The following is an 18,467-nucleotide window of genomic DNA, read 5'->3' as shown; positions in this document are numbered from 1 at the left end:
TGCTGTTAAACACAAAGTTTATACATATTCAGTTTACGCTTCTACTAGTGATGATATTTTTTGTCACATTTATAAGTCAGTCATATGTGCTTGAAGGTATTTTTGGCACATGCAACCTAGCCCTCACATGTAGTGTGGTACTTAGTGTACAGCATGCCATTGTATGTTCACTGTCACACAAAAATAAAGGATTATCCCGCTTAAAATGTTGCTGTGATGCATTTGTGTTTTCCTTGACATGCCAGCTTCACTTATCCAAACTTTGTGAACCCTTTCAGATTTTGGCTCACTGTTTGACTTGGAGCATGACCTTCCAGATGAGCTCATCAGCACTAATGAACCGGGCCTTGTCAATGGGGGTGATCTCAACCAGTTGCACACCACCCTGGGGGGAGGCCCTGGAGGTCTCTGTCCTGGAGGAGGCAGTGGAGGCCCAGGAGGAGGGATGGGATATGGACTTGGTCCAGGAGGAGGTGCTGGGGGCATCGGCGGAGGCCAGGATGCGGTGGCCAAGCATAAACAGCTGTCGGAGCTGTTGCGTTCAGGGGCACCCACATCCACCCCACAGGGACACCAAGGGGCCATGGGGAGCCCAGGAGGCCCTTCTGCCATTGGACAACACATTGCAAACATGAAGGCATGCCCTGGCCAGGTACCTCAGCAGATAATGGGACAAGGACAACAACATCTTTCCTCCCAGCAGCAGGCAAACATGATGCAGCAGAATGCTGTCGCTGGAATGATGGGTGGCATGAACAGGGCCATGATGGCTGCACAGCAGAAAGGAAATAACGGACAGTCGCAACCAGGTATGATGGGGAACCAGGTGATGAATGGTTCTCCAAGGATGGGCTTCGGTAATCAGGGGATAGGCAGCAACAGCAACCTGTTGGCTGAAACGTTACAGCAACAGGGAGGTGGGGGCCAGGCAAGCATCAGAGGCCAACAACCTGGTGCACTGAACAAGGTGAGGAATATTTCTAATCGCAGGAATTTAAAAAATTGAGTGCTTGAGTCGTTACTCTTATATACTGTACACCATGGAGAATGCACTTTATAGATGCTCTTAGCAGTGTCAATAATTTCCTCTGCCTATGTGTTTGACAATTAACTGGTGCTGCGACATGCTGCCAGTATTGAATAAGTGGTGGAGGCTTAGAGGTTTGCTTTACCAGTATGTGTATGGTTGGTTATCATTTCAACTACAGTGAACCCCTGTTTATCACAGGGGTTTATTGCAGACCCACCCACAACACAGTGCCGTGAAAAGGTATTGACCCCCGCCCCTTGTCGAATTCTTATATTTTTGCATAGTTTCCCTACATTGTTTAAGATCATCAACCAAATGTCAATATCAGACAAATATAACCCAAGTGAACGTAAAATGCTGATTACATATATTCAGGGGAAAAAAAATCTGTTACCTTGCCCTGTGTGGAAAAAGTAATTACCCCCTTGTTAAATCATGAATTAATTGTGGCTCATCACAATTTTTGGTTAATTCTTACTGATGTCACCCAAGCCTGATTACCTCCAGTCCTGTTCAATCAAGAAATCACTTAAACAGACTCTGTCCCGGCAAAATCAAGTTGGACAAAAAAATCGAAAAAAGCTGCAACAAAATAACACGATCCAAAGAAATTCCATCACAGATGTGAAATAAAGTAATTGACATCTACAGTATCAGCCTGGAAACGGTTACAAAAGCCATTTCTAAAGTTTTAGGCTTCCAGCGAACCATAGGGAGAGCCATTATCCTCACATGGAGAAACAGTGGTAACCCTTCCCAAGAGTTTCTGGCCTACAAAGATTACCCCAAGAAAACAGCATTGACTCATCCAGGAGGCCACAAGAGATCTCAGGAGAACTTCTAAAGCATTGCAGGCTTCCCTTGCCTCAGTTCAGGTCAGTGTTCATGACACAACAATAAGGAAGACACTGGGCAAAAATGGCATCCTTGGCAGAGTTCCAAGGCCCACTGCTGACCAAAAAGAACATAAAGGCTCGTCTTACTTTTGCAAAAAAAAACATCTGAATGATTCCTAAGAATTCTGGGAGAATATTACATGGACTGACGAGATGAAAGTTGAGCTTTTTGGAAGGTGTGTGTCTCGTTATATCTGGTAGCACAGCATTTCAGAAGAAAAAAAAAACATCATACCAACAGTCAAACATGGTGATGGTAGTGTGATGGTCTTGGGCTGCATTTCTCCTTCAGGACCTGGACAATTTATTGTGATTGATGGAACCATGAATTCTGCTCTTTAACAGAAAAGCCTGAAGGCGAATGTTCAGCCATCACTTTGTGACCTCAAGCTGAAGCGCACTTGGGTTCTGCAGCAAGATAACAATCCAAACACCAGCAACTTCTGAATGGCTTAAAAAAAAAAAATAAGGTTTTGGATTGGTGTAGTCAAAGTCCAGACTTGAATCCCACCAAAAACAGTGGCAGGACCTTAAAAAGGCTGTTCATGCTCGAAAACACTAAATTTTTGCAGAATTCAAGCAATTCTGCAAAGAAGAGTGGGCCAAAAATATCTCCACAGAGATGTAAAAGACTCATTGCCAGTTATATAAAAGTTTGATTTCAGTCGTTGCTGCCGAGAATGGCCCAACCCATTATTAGGTTTAGGGGGCCATTACTTTTTCATACAGGTCCAGATAACTTTGAATATTTTTTTTCCCTTAATAAATGAAATGACCATTTAAAACAGCATTTTAAGTTCACTTGGGTTATATTTGTCTGATATTTACATTTGTTTGATGATCTTCAACATTAAAGTGGGGAAAATATGCAAAAAAAATAAGAATTTGAGAAGGGGCCAATATTTTTTTTACACCACTGTATGTGGTTATACCACATTTGTCTACCAATATTCATTATTCTGCGATAACTGCCGCGAGTTCAATGCTAATTTTTGTTAGCTCGTCAATGGTGTTTTTCATTCAATGTGTGTTAGCTTTGATCTAGCGATTTTTGTGAAAGTCTGCATGTAAACCCGGCTAATACTCACAGGCATACAGTCCCCTCCAAAACTATTGGAACGGGAAGGGTAATTCCTTTATTTTTGTTGTATACTGAAGACATTTTGGGTTTCAGATAAAAATATGAATATGAGACAAAAGTTCAGAATTCCATCTTTTATTTCATGGTATTTACATCTAGATGTGTTCAACAACTCAGGACAGACACCTTTTGTTTGAAGCCATCCACTTTTCAAGGGAGCAAAATTATTGGAACATGTGACTGGTTGTTTCTAATTGCTCAGATGTTGCCTTTTAGATTGAGTGCTTAAATATTAGATAGGGCTTGTTTTTGGCGTTGGGTTTCACCTGTGAAAACTGCATTTGCTGTTAAGCAAACATGAAGACCAGAGAGCTGTCTATGGGAGAAAAGCAAACCATTTTGAAGCTGAGAGAAGAGGGAAAATCGATCAGAGGTATTTCACAAACATTGGGCATAGACATTACAATAATTTGGAATGTCCTGAAAAAGAGAGAAACTATTGGTGTACTGAGCAAGAGAGATCGAGCGGGTCAGCCAAGGGTATCAAAAGCAGTTGATGACAGAAACATTGTGAGAGCTGTGAAGAAACAACCAAAGACAACAGTCAGTGACATCACTGCCAACCTCCACAGGGCAGAGGTGAAGGTATCACAATCCACTGTTCGAGGAAGACTTTGAGAGAAGAACTATACAGGCCATACCACAAGATGCAAACTACTCATCAGCAAAAAGAATCAGAAGGCAAGATTGGTCAGTCCAGTGTGTCTTCTCCAAAGTCAGCTGGCATAGGCTCCATCTCTCCCAAGTCCCAAATCAGGGAACTTCAGTTGGAACGTCTCGACCTCACACACCAGGTCGGGCTCCTTCCCTGCCAGAGAGGTGACATTCCACATCCCTAGAGCCAGTTTCTGTAGCCGGGGATCGGATCGCCAAGGTCCCTGCCTTCGGCCACTCCCCAGCTCACACTGCACCCGACCCCTATGGCCCCGGCCACCAGGCGCTCTCCTTCGAGGCCCACCTCCAGTCCTGGCTCCAGAGGGGGGCCCTGGTGACCAACGTCAGTGCAAGCCCTCCCAGTTAAAATGGATATTGACTTGTATAGCTGCCAACGGCAGTAAATGTTAATAATATTTGTAGGTCTATCAGTGGTTAGACAACATCAACAGTAAAAATCGTACTGTGTTGACTCTTGGCCAAGACTGCTATGTCATAGTCACTTTTTAACTGCACAAGGGCTGCACGGGCCTGTGGTTCCTTTCTGTCACTGTCATTTGTCTGTGCTCGATCATGTTTTCCTATATGTCTACCTAGATGGCAATGATGGGCAACCAGGGGGTCCCCTTTGGAGGTCCATATCCAGGGCAGGGGAATCAAGGCCTTGGTGGTGCAGGGATAGGCCCTCCACATCAGAACAAAGGTCCTATGGCCAACAGCCTGGCTCAGTTTAATGTGGACAAGAAAAGTCAACCCATGCAAGCAATTGCCACAATGGTAAGACATACTGTGAAAAATTACTTGAAGCAATATTTATGTCAATTAAAATATTTTGCTTTAACTTAACCATTACTTTCAACTGTTTAGCAATCTGGCCTCTCACCCCAATTGACTGTTTTATTCAATGTGACCATTCCCTTTGATATGTTATCTGGCCTTGTTTTTTTATCAATTCTCTGCCTCCTCCTTTCATATCTTCATTCTATCGGAATTCATTGCCAACCCCTATTAACTCTTAATGTACTTATCCTGTCTCAACCATGCCACCTTACTCATACCAATTTACTTCTCTTTTGTAGGGAACACAGCAGTCCCAGTCAGGTGTTAGCGGGCCCTCGAGTGCACCTGTCGGAGGGGCACCTGGCATGGTTCCTGGTGCTCAGGGAGGTCTGGTGGGTCCTGGCACCCAGATCTCGACATCCTCTGCCGCGGCCGGAGCACCGCCCACTGCTGATCCCGAGAAGCGCAAACTGATCCAGCAGCAACTCGTTCTCCTGCTTCACGCCCACAAATGTCAGCGGCGCGAGCAGGCCAACGGGGAGGTTCGACAGTGCAACCTGCCTCATTGCCGCACCATGAAGAACGTCCTCAATCACATGACTCATTGCCAGGCTGGCAAGAATTGTCAGGGTCTGTATTTAGATACACCACAAATTAATCCATCATGAATTACCTTCATAGTTATCGGTTATTAATCCGTTACCACTGTGTTGTACTTGACTCTTAAAACAACTCTTGAAAGGAGTTTTATTTAGATTGCAAACAGCCCCCATTTATAGCGGTGATACTTCTTACTTTTGTTTGCCTTGCTAAGAATATTAGGAACACAAACACCTAATCCACAGGAACAAACCTTAATTTAATCTTTTTTCCTGCTCAGTTGCTCACTGTGCATCATCAAGGCAAATCATCTCCCACTGGAAGAACTGCACTCGACATGACTGTCCAGTCTGCCTGCCACTGAAGAATGCTGGGGACAAGAGGAACCCGCAGTGTGAGTGTCTGTATCTGACCAAAACGTATTTTATTTTACGCATTTTTCCCCTCGTTGTTAGTAATGGGCTCCTTCATTGCTTTTTCAATTTGTAATTTCTATTGTTATACTTGTTTTGACATTTTATATATAGATACACACACACACACACAATAAAAAGGGTCGTATACAAATATTGTCTAATTGTATAATTGTAATTGTAATTTTTTGTGTGTCCTCACAGCGCTTCTGGGTGCAGCTGCTGCAAGTCTTGGCAGTTCTCTTGGGTCAGTCCCTGGAAGCCAACCAAGTGCTCCGAATCTCAATCCGCCGAGCCAGATTGACCCCAGTTCGATAGAAAGAGCCTATGCAGCATTGGGTCTCACCTACCAGGGAAACCAGATTCAGGGTCAGCCTTCTCAGCCCAACATGTCCAACCAGGCCCTCCAAGGCCAGGCTGGTATGAGGCCTATGAACCCAATGGGTAAGTTGGCTATCCTTAAGACCTTTTTAAGGGAGGTTTACAGTGAAAGGGACACAGATGTATTTTTAATGTTATTGGTGGCTTAACAAGTGATGCAAATATAAGTACGCTGTGTTCTTTTTATCTTTAGGAGCAAATTCCATGGGAGTTAATGGAGGCTTGGGTGCTCCTTCTCAGACTCAACAAGCCAGCTTACTGCAGGACACTATGATGCACCTCAATGTGAATAGCCAGGGGTAAGAATGAAGAGTCCACATTTATCAACTTAACAGCCTTAATTCTTATAACGGTTTTTAACTCTCTGTACTGTATCTAGACCTCCTAATTGGTTTGAGGCAAAACTCTGTTTGACAAGATTGACAATTGAAAGATGCCTTCCCTTTTGTTCTCCAGTCTGATGAATGATGTCAGTGGGGTCGGCTCCATGCCCACAGCAGGCCCTCCCTCTGCCACAGGAATGAGAAAAAGCTGGCATGAGGACATCACGCAGGACCTGCGAAACCACTTAGTACATAAGCTGTAAGTATTGACAGCTTGTGTTTGAGTTTTTTTTCTTCCTTTGATCGCAACCTAAAATGACTTATAAATGCACTGTGACTGTAGAAAAGCTATTCAATTCTAAAATACACAACATTGGAGCTTTCAATATTGGTAATATAACAGGTTGTAGATAAAACTGTGCACAGAAACTAGAGTAGAACATTTGATTTCAACCAGTCAAAAAAGGGGATTTACAAATGGCAAAGTAAAAAAAAAAAAAAAAAAAGAAATTCAGCCATCCAATGATAAATTAGTGAGGATGATGTGAATTTTTTCATGGATATTGCATACGTTAAAAATATAAAATTGAAATTAAAATTTAATATATATTTAAATATTTACATGGAAATCATAGAGTATGAATAATGGGGATGAGGATAGATTCATTTTAGATTTTAAAAGTGGGCGTGATTTCATATAAGTTCCAGTGTTAGTTTATTCCACAATTTAGTGCCTTTCATTTAAATTCAGTGTGATTTTAGTGTTGTTCTGACATGCCTTCATTGGAATTGGTTAAGTTGCCGGGTAGAATTTAAAATCGTAAAAATGTACTCATACCTACCTTTTCTGTTGCAATATTGCAAATGTTTATGCCTATTGACTGATTATTTGTTTGCTTATTGCCATATATTTGGTATTAGCGATTATTAAGAAAAATCTTGTTCGTGGCGAACCAATCACTTAACTCCATGCATCCACCCATTTGCTTCACCGCTTATCCTCACTAGGGTCGTAGGCTGCTGGAGCCTATCGCAGCTATCTTCGGGCGGGGTACACCCTGAACCGGTCGCCAGCCAATCTCAGGGCACATAGAAACAAACAACCATTCGCACTCACATTCACACCTACGGGCAATTTAGAGTCTTCAATTTAAAAAAAAATATATAAAATTGAAATTAAAATTGAATACATATTTAAATATTTACATGGAAATCATAGAGTATGAATAATGGGGATGAGGATAGATTAATTTTAGATTTTAAAAGTGGGCGTGGTTTCATATAAGTTCCAGTGTTAGTTTATTCCACAATTTAGTGCCTTTCATTTAAATTCAGTGTGATTTTAGTGTTGTTCTGACATGCCTTCATTGGAATTGGTTAAGTTGCCGGGTAGAATTTAAAATCCTAAAAATGAACTCATACCTACCCTTTCTGTTGCAATATTACAAATGTTTATGCCTATTGACTGATTATTTGTTTGCTTATTGCCATATAATTGGTATTAGCGATTATTAAGAAAAATGTTGTTCGTGGCGAACCAATCACTTAACTCCATGCATCCACCCATTTGCTTCACCGCTTATCCTCACTAGGGTCGTGGGCTGCTGGAGCCTATCGCAGCTATCTTCGGGCGGGGTACACCCTGAACCGGTCGCCAGCCAATCTCAGGGCACATAGAAACAAACAACCATTCGCACTCACATTCACACCTACGGGCAATTTAGAGTCTTCAATTAACCAACCATGCATGTTTTTGGGATGTGGGAGGAAACTGGAGTGCCCGGAGAAAACCCACCCAGGCACGGGGAGAACAAGCAAACTCCACACAGGCGGGGCCAGGATTCGAACCCCGCTCCCCAGAACCGCGAGGCAGATGTGCTAACCAGTCGTCCACCGTGCCGGCCCAATCACTTAACTGTTTGATAAAATCCACATTAATTACACTTTTGAAATCTTATTTTGTGAGGAACAAATTAGAGCTGTGCGATATGGACAAAATTTTGTATCCCGATAAAGGTAATTTTATATCCTGATAACGATATATATCCCGAATCCCGTTATAGTATTTTTCCTTTTAAATTGCATGAAATAACTGGACATTTTCTGTTTTTCCATTTGTTCAGAAATAAAAAAAAATATATATAATCCACAATAAATGAATAAAAGATTAATATAATTTAAAAAAACAAAAACAAATATACAGTGGCCAAATAAATACCATTCAAAATATCTGATACTACAACCATTTTTCCAGGAAGAATTAAGGAGAGGATGAAAGAAAAAAAGAATTAATATAAATACCACACAAAGTTTCTAGTAACATTCAAGTATAGTATTTAACCAGTTTTAGGAACACAAGTCAGCCATCTTTTTCTAAAGGCCGTTATACTCGACTGTGGTGTCGCAGTCTGAACACTAGGGGACACCAAGTAAAAGGAGTACGTCGACAAGAGACGAAGAAATAAGCCACAAATAAGCAGGTACAGGCATGTTGAATGGATACTGTATACTAATAGATTTACGGATGCCATGTTATACAAGGCTGATTTTTGAGAATACCAGAATGACCAAACCTGACTGTCTGGAACAGGTAGCCCAGACAGCGATGACCAGCCATTGAACGAATCTACCAACATGAATGCTAATGTGAATTTAGGTAACTTGAATGTGTACGCACAAGCACGTTAGGTCTTTTCAGTTGCTCCGTTCACTGATCCTTTTAGAGTATTTTGTTCAATGAAACACTGCAATAATTACCTCTTTCGAATAATCCATCTTTTTTCCCCACCGATTGTTCTTCAAAACAATAAAAACGTTGTAGAATCAATCACACGGAGTCATATAAAAGTGACGGTTTTGTTGTTGTAATGCAAAATTTCAGACTAGCAGGCGACAGAATCTATGCACTGTATTTCATTTTGTAGTTCCTTTTGTTATGAATGTATCTTGTTTCTTGAGGGTTACTATTAATCTTTCCACTGAACAGTTATAAGAACACCAATGTGATGTTGAGGGAGAAGGCCAAAAGAAAACATTGAATAAAAAAAAACTGTTGTGATGGTTGATATGATTCGTAATTGAATGAATCATTTTTTTGGGGTTTCTGAATGGTCCTAATAGCGCTTCCATTAAATTATTAAGTTGCTCCATATTGGGTCTAAATTTCCTATATGTACATGAGATTAAATCATGCTTTGATAGTTGACATCTGAACAGGTAAACTTTCAAGAGTTTTCCACGACAAAGTGACAGTTTGCATTTATTTATTTTAACAGAAATGAAACTCCGCCACCCCTTTTGAGATTTACAGTTGATAAATGATCAGTTTGCCAAGTTTCAGAGAACATCAAAAAGTTTTAGGTATTATTGAAATGGATTACAGAAAATATGTTAATTAATTTAAGATTATTACAATAGTATTTGCTGTGTTGATGTTTTAGTATAAAAACTTGTGTCCGGGCCAATACACGCATCAAGATTTTCTGCTTACATGCTGTGAGTAAAAAGTTTGTCAGTAAAAAAATGTCTAATGTTGATTTAAGGTTTGACAAGGGCTTTTTGGAAAATTGGAATTGTGCGCCTGTTAAATCTTTGAAAGGGAAGATATTGAGCAACAAGGGCAAAACCAATTAAGGGTTATGATTGTTGGGGACATGTTCACAACCTAAATGTGTTAATACAAATAAAACGTGATAACATTTCTACGTCCAGATACTTAAGAAATGTAGCACAAGGTATCCTGAGTGTCAAGGTTCTGATCCTGAACTGAATTAACTTAATCAGAATCATCTTTATTTGCCAAGTATGTCCAAAAAACACACAAGGAATTTGTCTCCGGTAGTTGGAGCCGCTCTAGTACAACAACAGTCAATTGACAGAGAACACTTTTGAGACATAAAGACATTGAGAGTCGTCTAATGTCTCCAAATGCGAACGAAAAATCTCTGTCCGTGTAACTGGCAGAATGTTCTTGTACAACATGCCAGAGGTGTCTTATAACTTTTATACCCGTCACAATCCCATTTTTTTTTTCTGGTGTACTGTTCTAAATCGCTCGCTTCTCTAGTCTTGAAATTACCTCGAAAATCATCGCTCATATAGCAGGTCTTGGCTGCATGCCCCAGCATGGTGAATTAAATTGGTGTTTGATAAAAAAAGAAGGCTTGAAAGGGATGTCAACGCATCCACGTCTAAGCGTTTGGTTTGGGCAAATCTCCTCCCATTAGCCACTTGGTTCATAGAAGTCGGGGGGCGGGGGGTGTATGCCGCGGGCACCATTGCTTCTACTACGTCATGGCCTCTTTGTGATGCGACTTGGCCCTGTCTTAGCGGGTGCCAACTGGTTGTCATACTGGGAGCACTTTGGCTTTGATGGCCGCTAACCGCTACTGCTGGAAGAGGCGTAATGAAATTCGGAAATGTATTTATTAAGTTCTTAGTGCTCAGTTATTGTCCACCAGCCCACTGCTTTTCATTTACATTTGAATAATTTGGGGAAATAGTTCATTATATGGATACAATGGTGCAGTGGTAACAAACAGGAAGGGGAGAGAAAAATATGCCATGATCCTGCTTGGATGGATTCCTTCGGGGGACTGAAATTTATCATACATCTACAATGCTTCTTTTTTTTGTCATTTCAGTAATGTCTTTAATAACATACGGTTGTATTTATTCTCATTTTGTATACACAATCCTGACAAATGAGCCGATCATTAGTTAAATCTTCTTTTTTTTTCTGCTTCACCCAGTGTTCAGGCCATCTTTCCAACTCCAGATCCTGCAGCTTTAAAAGACCGCCGGATGGAGAACTTGGTAGCTTATGCCAGAAAAGTTGAAGGAGACATGTACGAGTCAGCAAACAATAGAGTAAGTTGCTACGGGTGTCATATAACAACAGTTAATTGTAAGTATTCAATTCTAATTTAATATTCTATGACTTTGTTTTTGGGCAGGCTGAGTACTATCACTTGCTAGCTGAGAAGATCTATAAAATCCAGAAAGAGCTGGAGGAGAAGAGGAGGACCCGTCTCCAGAAGCAGGGTCTGGGTCTTGGCCCTGCTGGCATGGGTCAGTCTCCTGCTGGACTGCCTCCAAGTGAGTTTGCAAGCGTACATGGATATCAATGGGATGATTATCCATTGGCCTGCCACATTTAATTACTATGTGTCACCTAAGGTGCGTGGTATAAACAGTATAGTTGGAAGAAGGTATAAATTTGGGCGTACAGAGATTTAGACTTAACCAACCAATCGCGATAACGCTTATGACGTCATCGTATCTGTCTCAGTATAAAAATGGAGAAAGAGTTTGCAATGGTGTACTTCCTAATCCCCGCCTCCATGTCAGCTAACAAGCAGCATTTATGAAAGTATTGTTGGCACTAAAAGAGGACAAGAAGTAATGAACGTGAGATAGACGCATCATCACCTAATTTTTGTGGTAACTTATCACAGTATGCAAGTTCATTGCCAGCTAAGGCAAAGTAAAGATATGCAGCAAAGCTTTTGTGCAATATTGGCACCCAGGTTTTGTCTGATCCTTACACAGTTAATGACAAATGGGACCCAAATCCATGCACATGTATATCCCCAACTCTTGTCCAGCGTGCAGAATCCAGACTGTTATTGTGTAAGGTTATATTGTAAAAGATTTGGACTTGCATAATAATAAATTCCTCATGAATTAAATCTAAATGCAGTTTGCTTTTAAATTATACCAGTACATAATGATATATTTCCATATGTACTGTTGTCACGCCTGGTTTTGTCATTGCTATTTCTGCTAAAGTGAAAAATATTAAAGATCCAAGATGCATGTCATATGCACAGTAAAAACAAAACATTGAAATTCTTACTTTGCTAGTCTCCCTCCACTTAGACAAAGAGCATATTAATATAAAAATTAAATGAGAATATAGATGATATCATAATATCTTACAAAACATAATCAAAGTTATTTGTCTTACCATATATAAAGTGTTTAAAGTAAATGTGGTCATTGTCAGTAGGTTCCACTTGTTCCGCTTATTGCTGCGCTTCAAAGCTTTTGATGAGATTTAGGTTTCTTTGGTATGGATGAATCTTATCAAATCTCTTTGTACAGCCAATAACAGAGGGCAACACACAACACGACACTACAACTATTATATTAACAAAAACAACAACCCTCTTCATAAATGCTTCCATTATAATTTTTACACTGAAGCTTATATCTTAATTATATACTGTTACCATGATATTAATTTTAGGTCATATCGCGCAGCCCTAGTGTCATCTGAGAATGTCACATTGTATTTATCACTCTAATATTTTTTAAGGGGGAAAAAAATCAGACTGGGAATAGTCAGTAATAAACCCTTTGTTAGGCCATTTCTGCCCCATCCTTGTCACATGCACATCATATGCCTTGTTTTTCCCAGATGGTCCCCTCCCTGACCCATCTATGGTACGACCCACTGGACCCAATCAGATGGTCAACAGGATGCAAAGCCCAGGTATACAATCATTAGGGACCGGGCCACATTATTTTAACTCAAGTATCATACCAGACAAGGTATGTTTGCAAGAGAGTATCAAGATATGCTTGCGGCAAAGCAACAAGAAATCCAATTCAATATATCCTCCTGCCTACGAGTATAAATTTGACAACATTTGTAAACTTGACTATCTTCCTCACACTGCGTGCTCCTGAGTTCGTTTTGCCATCAAGGAAGACATTTAGAGCTTTTCAATTATACCAAATGTGAAGGCTTTGGTACCGTTCTCTTTCTTGTTGAGGAAAATGGTGTACATCAAATGTCATTAATTAAAAGATTTTTTTTAATTTTACAGAGAAGTCTGGAAATTAGGTTCTGGAAAAAGTGTAGAATTTTGAAATCTCAAATTTGTAGGAACCCTGTTGAATATGCTTCGGAACGTTCTTTCCAACTCTGTTGTGGAAGTTTCCATAAATGTGTGACACTTGTAGGTTGGGTTGTTTTCACTCTTTTGTTCAGTTTAAAGTTAAAGTCTGGAGACTGTGCCTTTTGAACCGACAAAAGTCTTAGAACACAGCAATTTATTTTTTTATTTTCTTCTCTAAATTGAAAGCCAAGTAGTTAAACTCCATTGAATAATATATATCTTGACATCTATGATCCCAGCACACGCAAAGGAGTCCCATCTCACTCCTCTATTAACAGTTAAGGGGCGAAGGGAGCTATGGTGTATTTTAATTGGAAAAGAGGATTTCGTGTGGTTATTTATGATTTCTATTATCATTATTATTTTGTGTGTGTGTTTTTTTTTTGGGTACAGTGTTCAGTTTGTGTACATCACATTGTACAATTTGTTGTTTTATTTGCTTTTATTTTGCCTTGTTTTACTCTGCTGTCTGCAGCCAAGTTAGCATTGCAAATGAGAATCCGTTCTCAGTGGCCTTACCTGGTTGGGACTGTCACTATCAACTCTTTTTAGAATCGATTATCCTATAGATATTTCATCGAGAACTCGGGTAGTCTTAGATCACTTAGAGAAGGTCCTCTGTTGTTTTTGGCAATGCTTTTCTACTGGCCCAACAGTCCGTCTGCAACAAATGTCCGTGCGGTAAACATGGACAGTGGCCGGGTGGCGCTAATATGCTTTTATTAATACATTTTATTTCCCCCCCACTCTTCGGGCATTTAATCTACATGGGCTGTCTAGGAGTGCCAAAAATTCTAATGTATTGGGCCTCAAACACCAGAGTTCCAATTCCATTAAGATAGTCAACGACCTTGATGTTTGAGAAAAAATAAATAAATATACTGTATTTTAACGACCATAAGGCGCACCGGACTGTATTATTGGGCACAGGCATGGTAAAACATACGCTAGCTTAAAACATACGGTAGCATGCATGCACGCTAAAACAATGTTTTTAAAAAGGCAGCGGGAACAAAACTGAGTTTGGATGTACTTTATTGATGTATTTAACAATGTACTCACATTATTATTATTTTTTTTTATCAATCCTCATCCACAAATCCATCAAAGTCCTCATCTTCTGTATAATGAACAGCTGGGACAGTTCTCAATCAAACATGCCAGGTTCCCTCTCGTCATTGTCTGAGTCAGTCTCGTTGCTGTGTGGCTCCTCAGAAATGCCGGCTTTTACGAAAGGTCGAACAACAGTGCAAGCAGACACATTAGCCCAAGCATCCACAACGCATTCACAAATGATGGCGTAACTCGCCCGGCGCTGCCTCCTAGTCTTAGTAAAGCTGTGTTCACCATCTGTCATCCATTGCTCCCACGCCGCTCGCAACTTTACTTTGAACGCCCTGTTTATACCAATGTCCAGCGGTTGGAGTTCCTTCGTCAAGCCTCCTGGAATGATGGCAAGCTCCGAGTTATTGTACTCAGTCGAATGGTACCTGTAGAGACGCTTCTCCCGGCTGTTCTTTGCTCATTAATCCATTGCTCGAGTTGGTCTTCCAACTCTGGCCACCTCACCTTGTTTCTGCAGAAACTCCGCTTCGTCTTCTTGACTTGGCGAAGCTCGTTTTCCTGCTTCCTCCACTTGCGAACCACGGATTTGTTGATCTTGAATTCTCTCGCAGCTGCTCGATTCCCATGTTCCTCCGCGTATCTAATAGCTTGCAGTTTAAACTGTGCTTCGTAAGCGTGTCTCTTGGTAGGTGCCATTTTCGGGGGTCCTTAGCCAAACCGATGTTTTGCACAATGCACATACCGGCGCTATATACCTACTGGGGGCATGCCTTGAGCGTCCTTTCACGCCCACCCTTCCCCCTTTAATGTACACATGCTGTCCTCAGCCACGTCCACCGTCCTCTATATAAGCAGCGTGTTGGCAGGAAATGCTCCCAGTCAGTCAAGCGGAGTGCTCATCACACAACAACATTTATAGATTTTGGAACTTGGTGCACACACAAGTCACGCTGTATTATAAGGTGCCCCATCCATTTTGGAGAAAATTTAAGACTTTTAAATGTGCGTTATGGTCGCGAAAATACGGTAATCAAATTTAGAAAAAAAATAAGTGATCTTTTGTGGAGAATGACTAAAGTAAGGCAAGGATGTTTAATCTGTCTAGAACAAGAAATGTGTGCATTTATGAACAAATGGTTCCATTTACTGGTCACTTCCCAGTGCGCCAGTATGTACCAGGCAAACCATACCCAACTGGATAAAAGGTGTTTGTTTTGGCCACGTGAACGGGTCTGGTGGTCTACCAATGTTAGACTACCTTCAGAGTTACAAGTGGAGAGGACATTGGAGAACAAGCTGTTCTTCATTTGGCCAAGTTCGTTTCCCAAAGAACCTACCTGTTCTTCACAACGGTCAACCTCCTCGATTCCCCCATAAATAACAGGGATCCCAATGAGTGCAAGATCATAGGGGATAAGAGACCAAGAGGGGCATCACAGATAGTAGTCACTTGATGTGTACGTGATGTCATAAAAGTACAAGGTGTTCATTTGTCTTTTCAAGAAGGGAATTAACTTTTTGATGTATCATACCAAATAAGCACAACAAAGAAAAACAAAAGTGATGATAGACAGCTATATTCAATTTAATCTCATTCTTATGTTCAATTATTGGTATTTTCTTTGGGACTAACTGATTGCCATCAAGGTTCAGGTTGTATGGTGTACTGGACACATATTTTAAAAATATGAACTCAAAACAATAAATAAATATTTTCAGTATTCTAACTACCCCACACAGATTGGGGAGTTAAAAAAAAAATTTGATTTGACTATATTTCTTTCCCCAGGTAGTCAGGATAAATTTATTACAGCTGTATATTGTCTTTCCGATTAAAGTGGTACATGTTGTAATAACACTTGCCGTGTTTTGTCAGGCATGAATCAATTCAATCAGATGGGGATGCAGTCTATGGGCCAGAGGTCTACTCCTCCTCTCCCCTTGGGAACATCTGGCAATCAGGTCAGTACAAAGGGAAATTTACCTGTATTGCATTAGCTTGCGCTGCGGATGGTTTCATTTGTGGTCAACTGGATCTTTCTGTTCATTGGCTCTTTTGTCAACTCTTTTGACTAGGACCACCCCCAAGTAATCCATTGTTTTTCACATAGGTAGATGACTGCTATTTATTCATCTATTAAAATTGACGCATCAAAATCCATATTTTGTGACCTTAAAGGCAGCATGAGTAATAACAATCTGGCTCACACAATCTGGCTCCATTGACTTGCTGTGGCACTAGATGAACAATCCCTAATGATTTCTGTATTTGTACCTATACCGCTGCCTCTAGATGGGAATCGTTGGACCTAGGATGGGTCAGCCTAATGTCAACCAGCTACAAAACCAGTATCTGCCCCAGGGACAGTTTCCTGGCTCGGGACCTGGGGTCGGAACAACTTCTGGAATGAACCAGCCTGGACCCCAGGGAGGCATGACACAAGTAAGATTGTTTCTTAATAGTGTATCTACTTGACCTATTATGCCAGGGCGTATGAAAGGATTCAGGGAAGCACTTGTTAAAATCATTCAGATGAGAGATTTGGCTCTTTTTGGCGTTTCTCTACCAGCATGGACATGCAATTACTGAAAGTAGGCAACTATTAAAGAGCTATGTTCAGAACACAATGGTTGCTTACGCATTCTAAAACAAGCATGATGTTCATCGATTGTATTTGTTTATTTAATATGGCTCGCCAAATTATTTTGATGTGTTTGACTTACAGGACAAACATTTTCGTGACTTTCCTACTTCATCGTGCATCCCCACTGATGTGCACTGTTTGCACTAACATGTTTCGAGCACAGTAGAGCAGTCAATGTTAACAAATTAGTGACTGGCACAGTATTTAGTGACTATTCCGACCCCTCTAGCAACAGTTTTTCATAAAAGCGACTAGCAATGTTGATCCTGCTAGAAAACCGACATGAGCAGAATCATTTTCACATTGTTTTCTGGATGACAAGAAAGGAGCCTGTTGAAATGCAACCATGCAATCGCGCTGATCATTACCAAAGAAATTATACCCATTTATACATGACAAAGCCATCTATCTCTGTGTGATAGTTTTCTACAAGCAAAGGGAAAAACATTATTCAAAATTGGAAGTGAGATTTTTATTTGGGGGGAGCGGTCATCAAAATTGTCAGCCCTGGTATTTATAAATAACATCATAGTGAAGAATTGCATATTTTATGTCAGCCATTAATTGGACATTGATGAATATGGTACCTTCTCATCCGTGTTTTTGTGTCGTAAACAATCTGTTTGCTATATTCTCAGACGCAGATGGGGACTCCTCCTTCTCTCCCAGTTGCTAGTCCTTTAGCACAATCAGGTTCTGCAAGCGGTTCCAGTGGAGTTTCCACAGTGGGACCTATGGGTCCTCAGAGTGTCAGTGGTGGAGGCTCCAACTCGACTATTGGAGCGCCTGCTTCTTCGATGACTCCGAATGCAAACCAGCAACCCAACTCTATCCACCATTTGGGAGCCATGCGTTGCAGCTCGCCCTCCCCGGCTCACAGTCGCTCACCTACACCTCACCAGACACCCCCCAGACTTACTGGGTCTCAGACCCCTCAGCCGCACACCCCTAGCGCACCGCAGTTGGGACCACCCCAAGCCCCCCAGCAGAACCAGCTAGGCCAGGGTCCTGGCTCCAACAAGCCCCTCCAGCAGCCTCACATTGGGGCTGGCTCCACTACGCCATCTCACCCTGGGCTTGCCTCAAGCTCAACACCACATTGTGGTCAGCTGCCACGCACTCCGGTCAGTGTTGTTTAGCAGTTTACAACTTGAGCCACCAAAGCCTGAAATTGTTTAATGGAATTTCTTAGGCTGGATTTACCCTTCAGTTCCAGGTGGCCAGTTATGATTCATGGCTATAGCCATTTTTCTTTGTCAATTTCCAGTATGGTCTATTTCCATGTACATTTCAAGTGACACGCATCCAATGTGGCTGTGCGTTACACTAACGTAACACATTAAAGATCCCGCATTCTCATTCGTTTTAACCTAAATATTCATAACTTCTTTAATAGAGAAACTTCATTCATGCCAAATTAAGCTTAAAAATGTATCCATCATCGCTTGTTTGAATGATATGACAATAACTGATTGTGAATAATTTTTGTGAATCCCCATCCCGGAATACCGGTTTGAGAAGCACTTGTTTAGTGATATGCAAAAGCTCGACCATGATTTTTCAATATCAATCCTAATTTCAAATAGTATTAATGATTTGCCTCCATCAACACATTAAATACATCCAATATTTCC

General features: G+C 41.0%; 1 protein-coding gene across 2 annotated transcripts in view; it reads left to right on the top strand.

The window, feature by feature from the left end:
- The window catches only part of ep300a (E1A binding protein p300 a), a 37,936-nt gene that overhangs the window by 2,047 nt on the left and 17,422 nt on the right, over positions 1-18,467 (top strand). Inside the window, exons 2-14 of one of the 2 annotated variants that reach the window (XM_061705651.1) lie at positions 279-967; positions 4,319-4,498; positions 4,801-5,131; positions 5,382-5,495; positions 5,719-5,958; positions 6,089-6,194; positions 6,352-6,477; positions 10,970-11,087; positions 11,174-11,315; positions 12,640-12,714; positions 16,065-16,150; positions 16,482-16,631; positions 17,472-17,957. In XM_061705651.1, the coding sequence (XP_061561635.1) occupies positions 279-967; positions 4,319-4,498; positions 4,801-5,131; positions 5,382-5,495; positions 5,719-5,958; positions 6,089-6,194; positions 6,352-6,477; positions 10,970-11,087; positions 11,174-11,315; positions 12,640-12,714; positions 16,065-16,150; positions 16,482-16,631; positions 17,472-17,957 (2,843 nt within the window). Of the gene's footprint in view, positions 1-278; positions 968-4,318; positions 4,499-4,800; positions 5,132-5,381; positions 5,502-5,718; positions 5,959-6,088; positions 6,195-6,351; positions 6,478-10,969; positions 11,088-11,173; positions 11,316-12,639; positions 12,715-16,064; positions 16,151-16,481; positions 16,632-17,471; positions 17,958-18,467 lie in introns of both variants that reach the window. The other variant, XM_061705650.1, reaches the window with a different exon arrangement.

The sequence above is a fragment of the Phycodurus eques genome, chromosome 19 (assembly GCF_024500275.1).
Source record: "Phycodurus eques isolate BA_2022a chromosome 19, UOR_Pequ_1.1, whole genome shotgun sequence".
Taxonomy (NCBI): domain Eukaryota; kingdom Metazoa; phylum Chordata; class Actinopteri; order Syngnathiformes; family Syngnathidae; genus Phycodurus; species Phycodurus eques.
The sequence above is the reverse complement of the archived record's forward strand: the minus strand, read 5'-3'. Positions and strand labels throughout refer to the sequence as shown.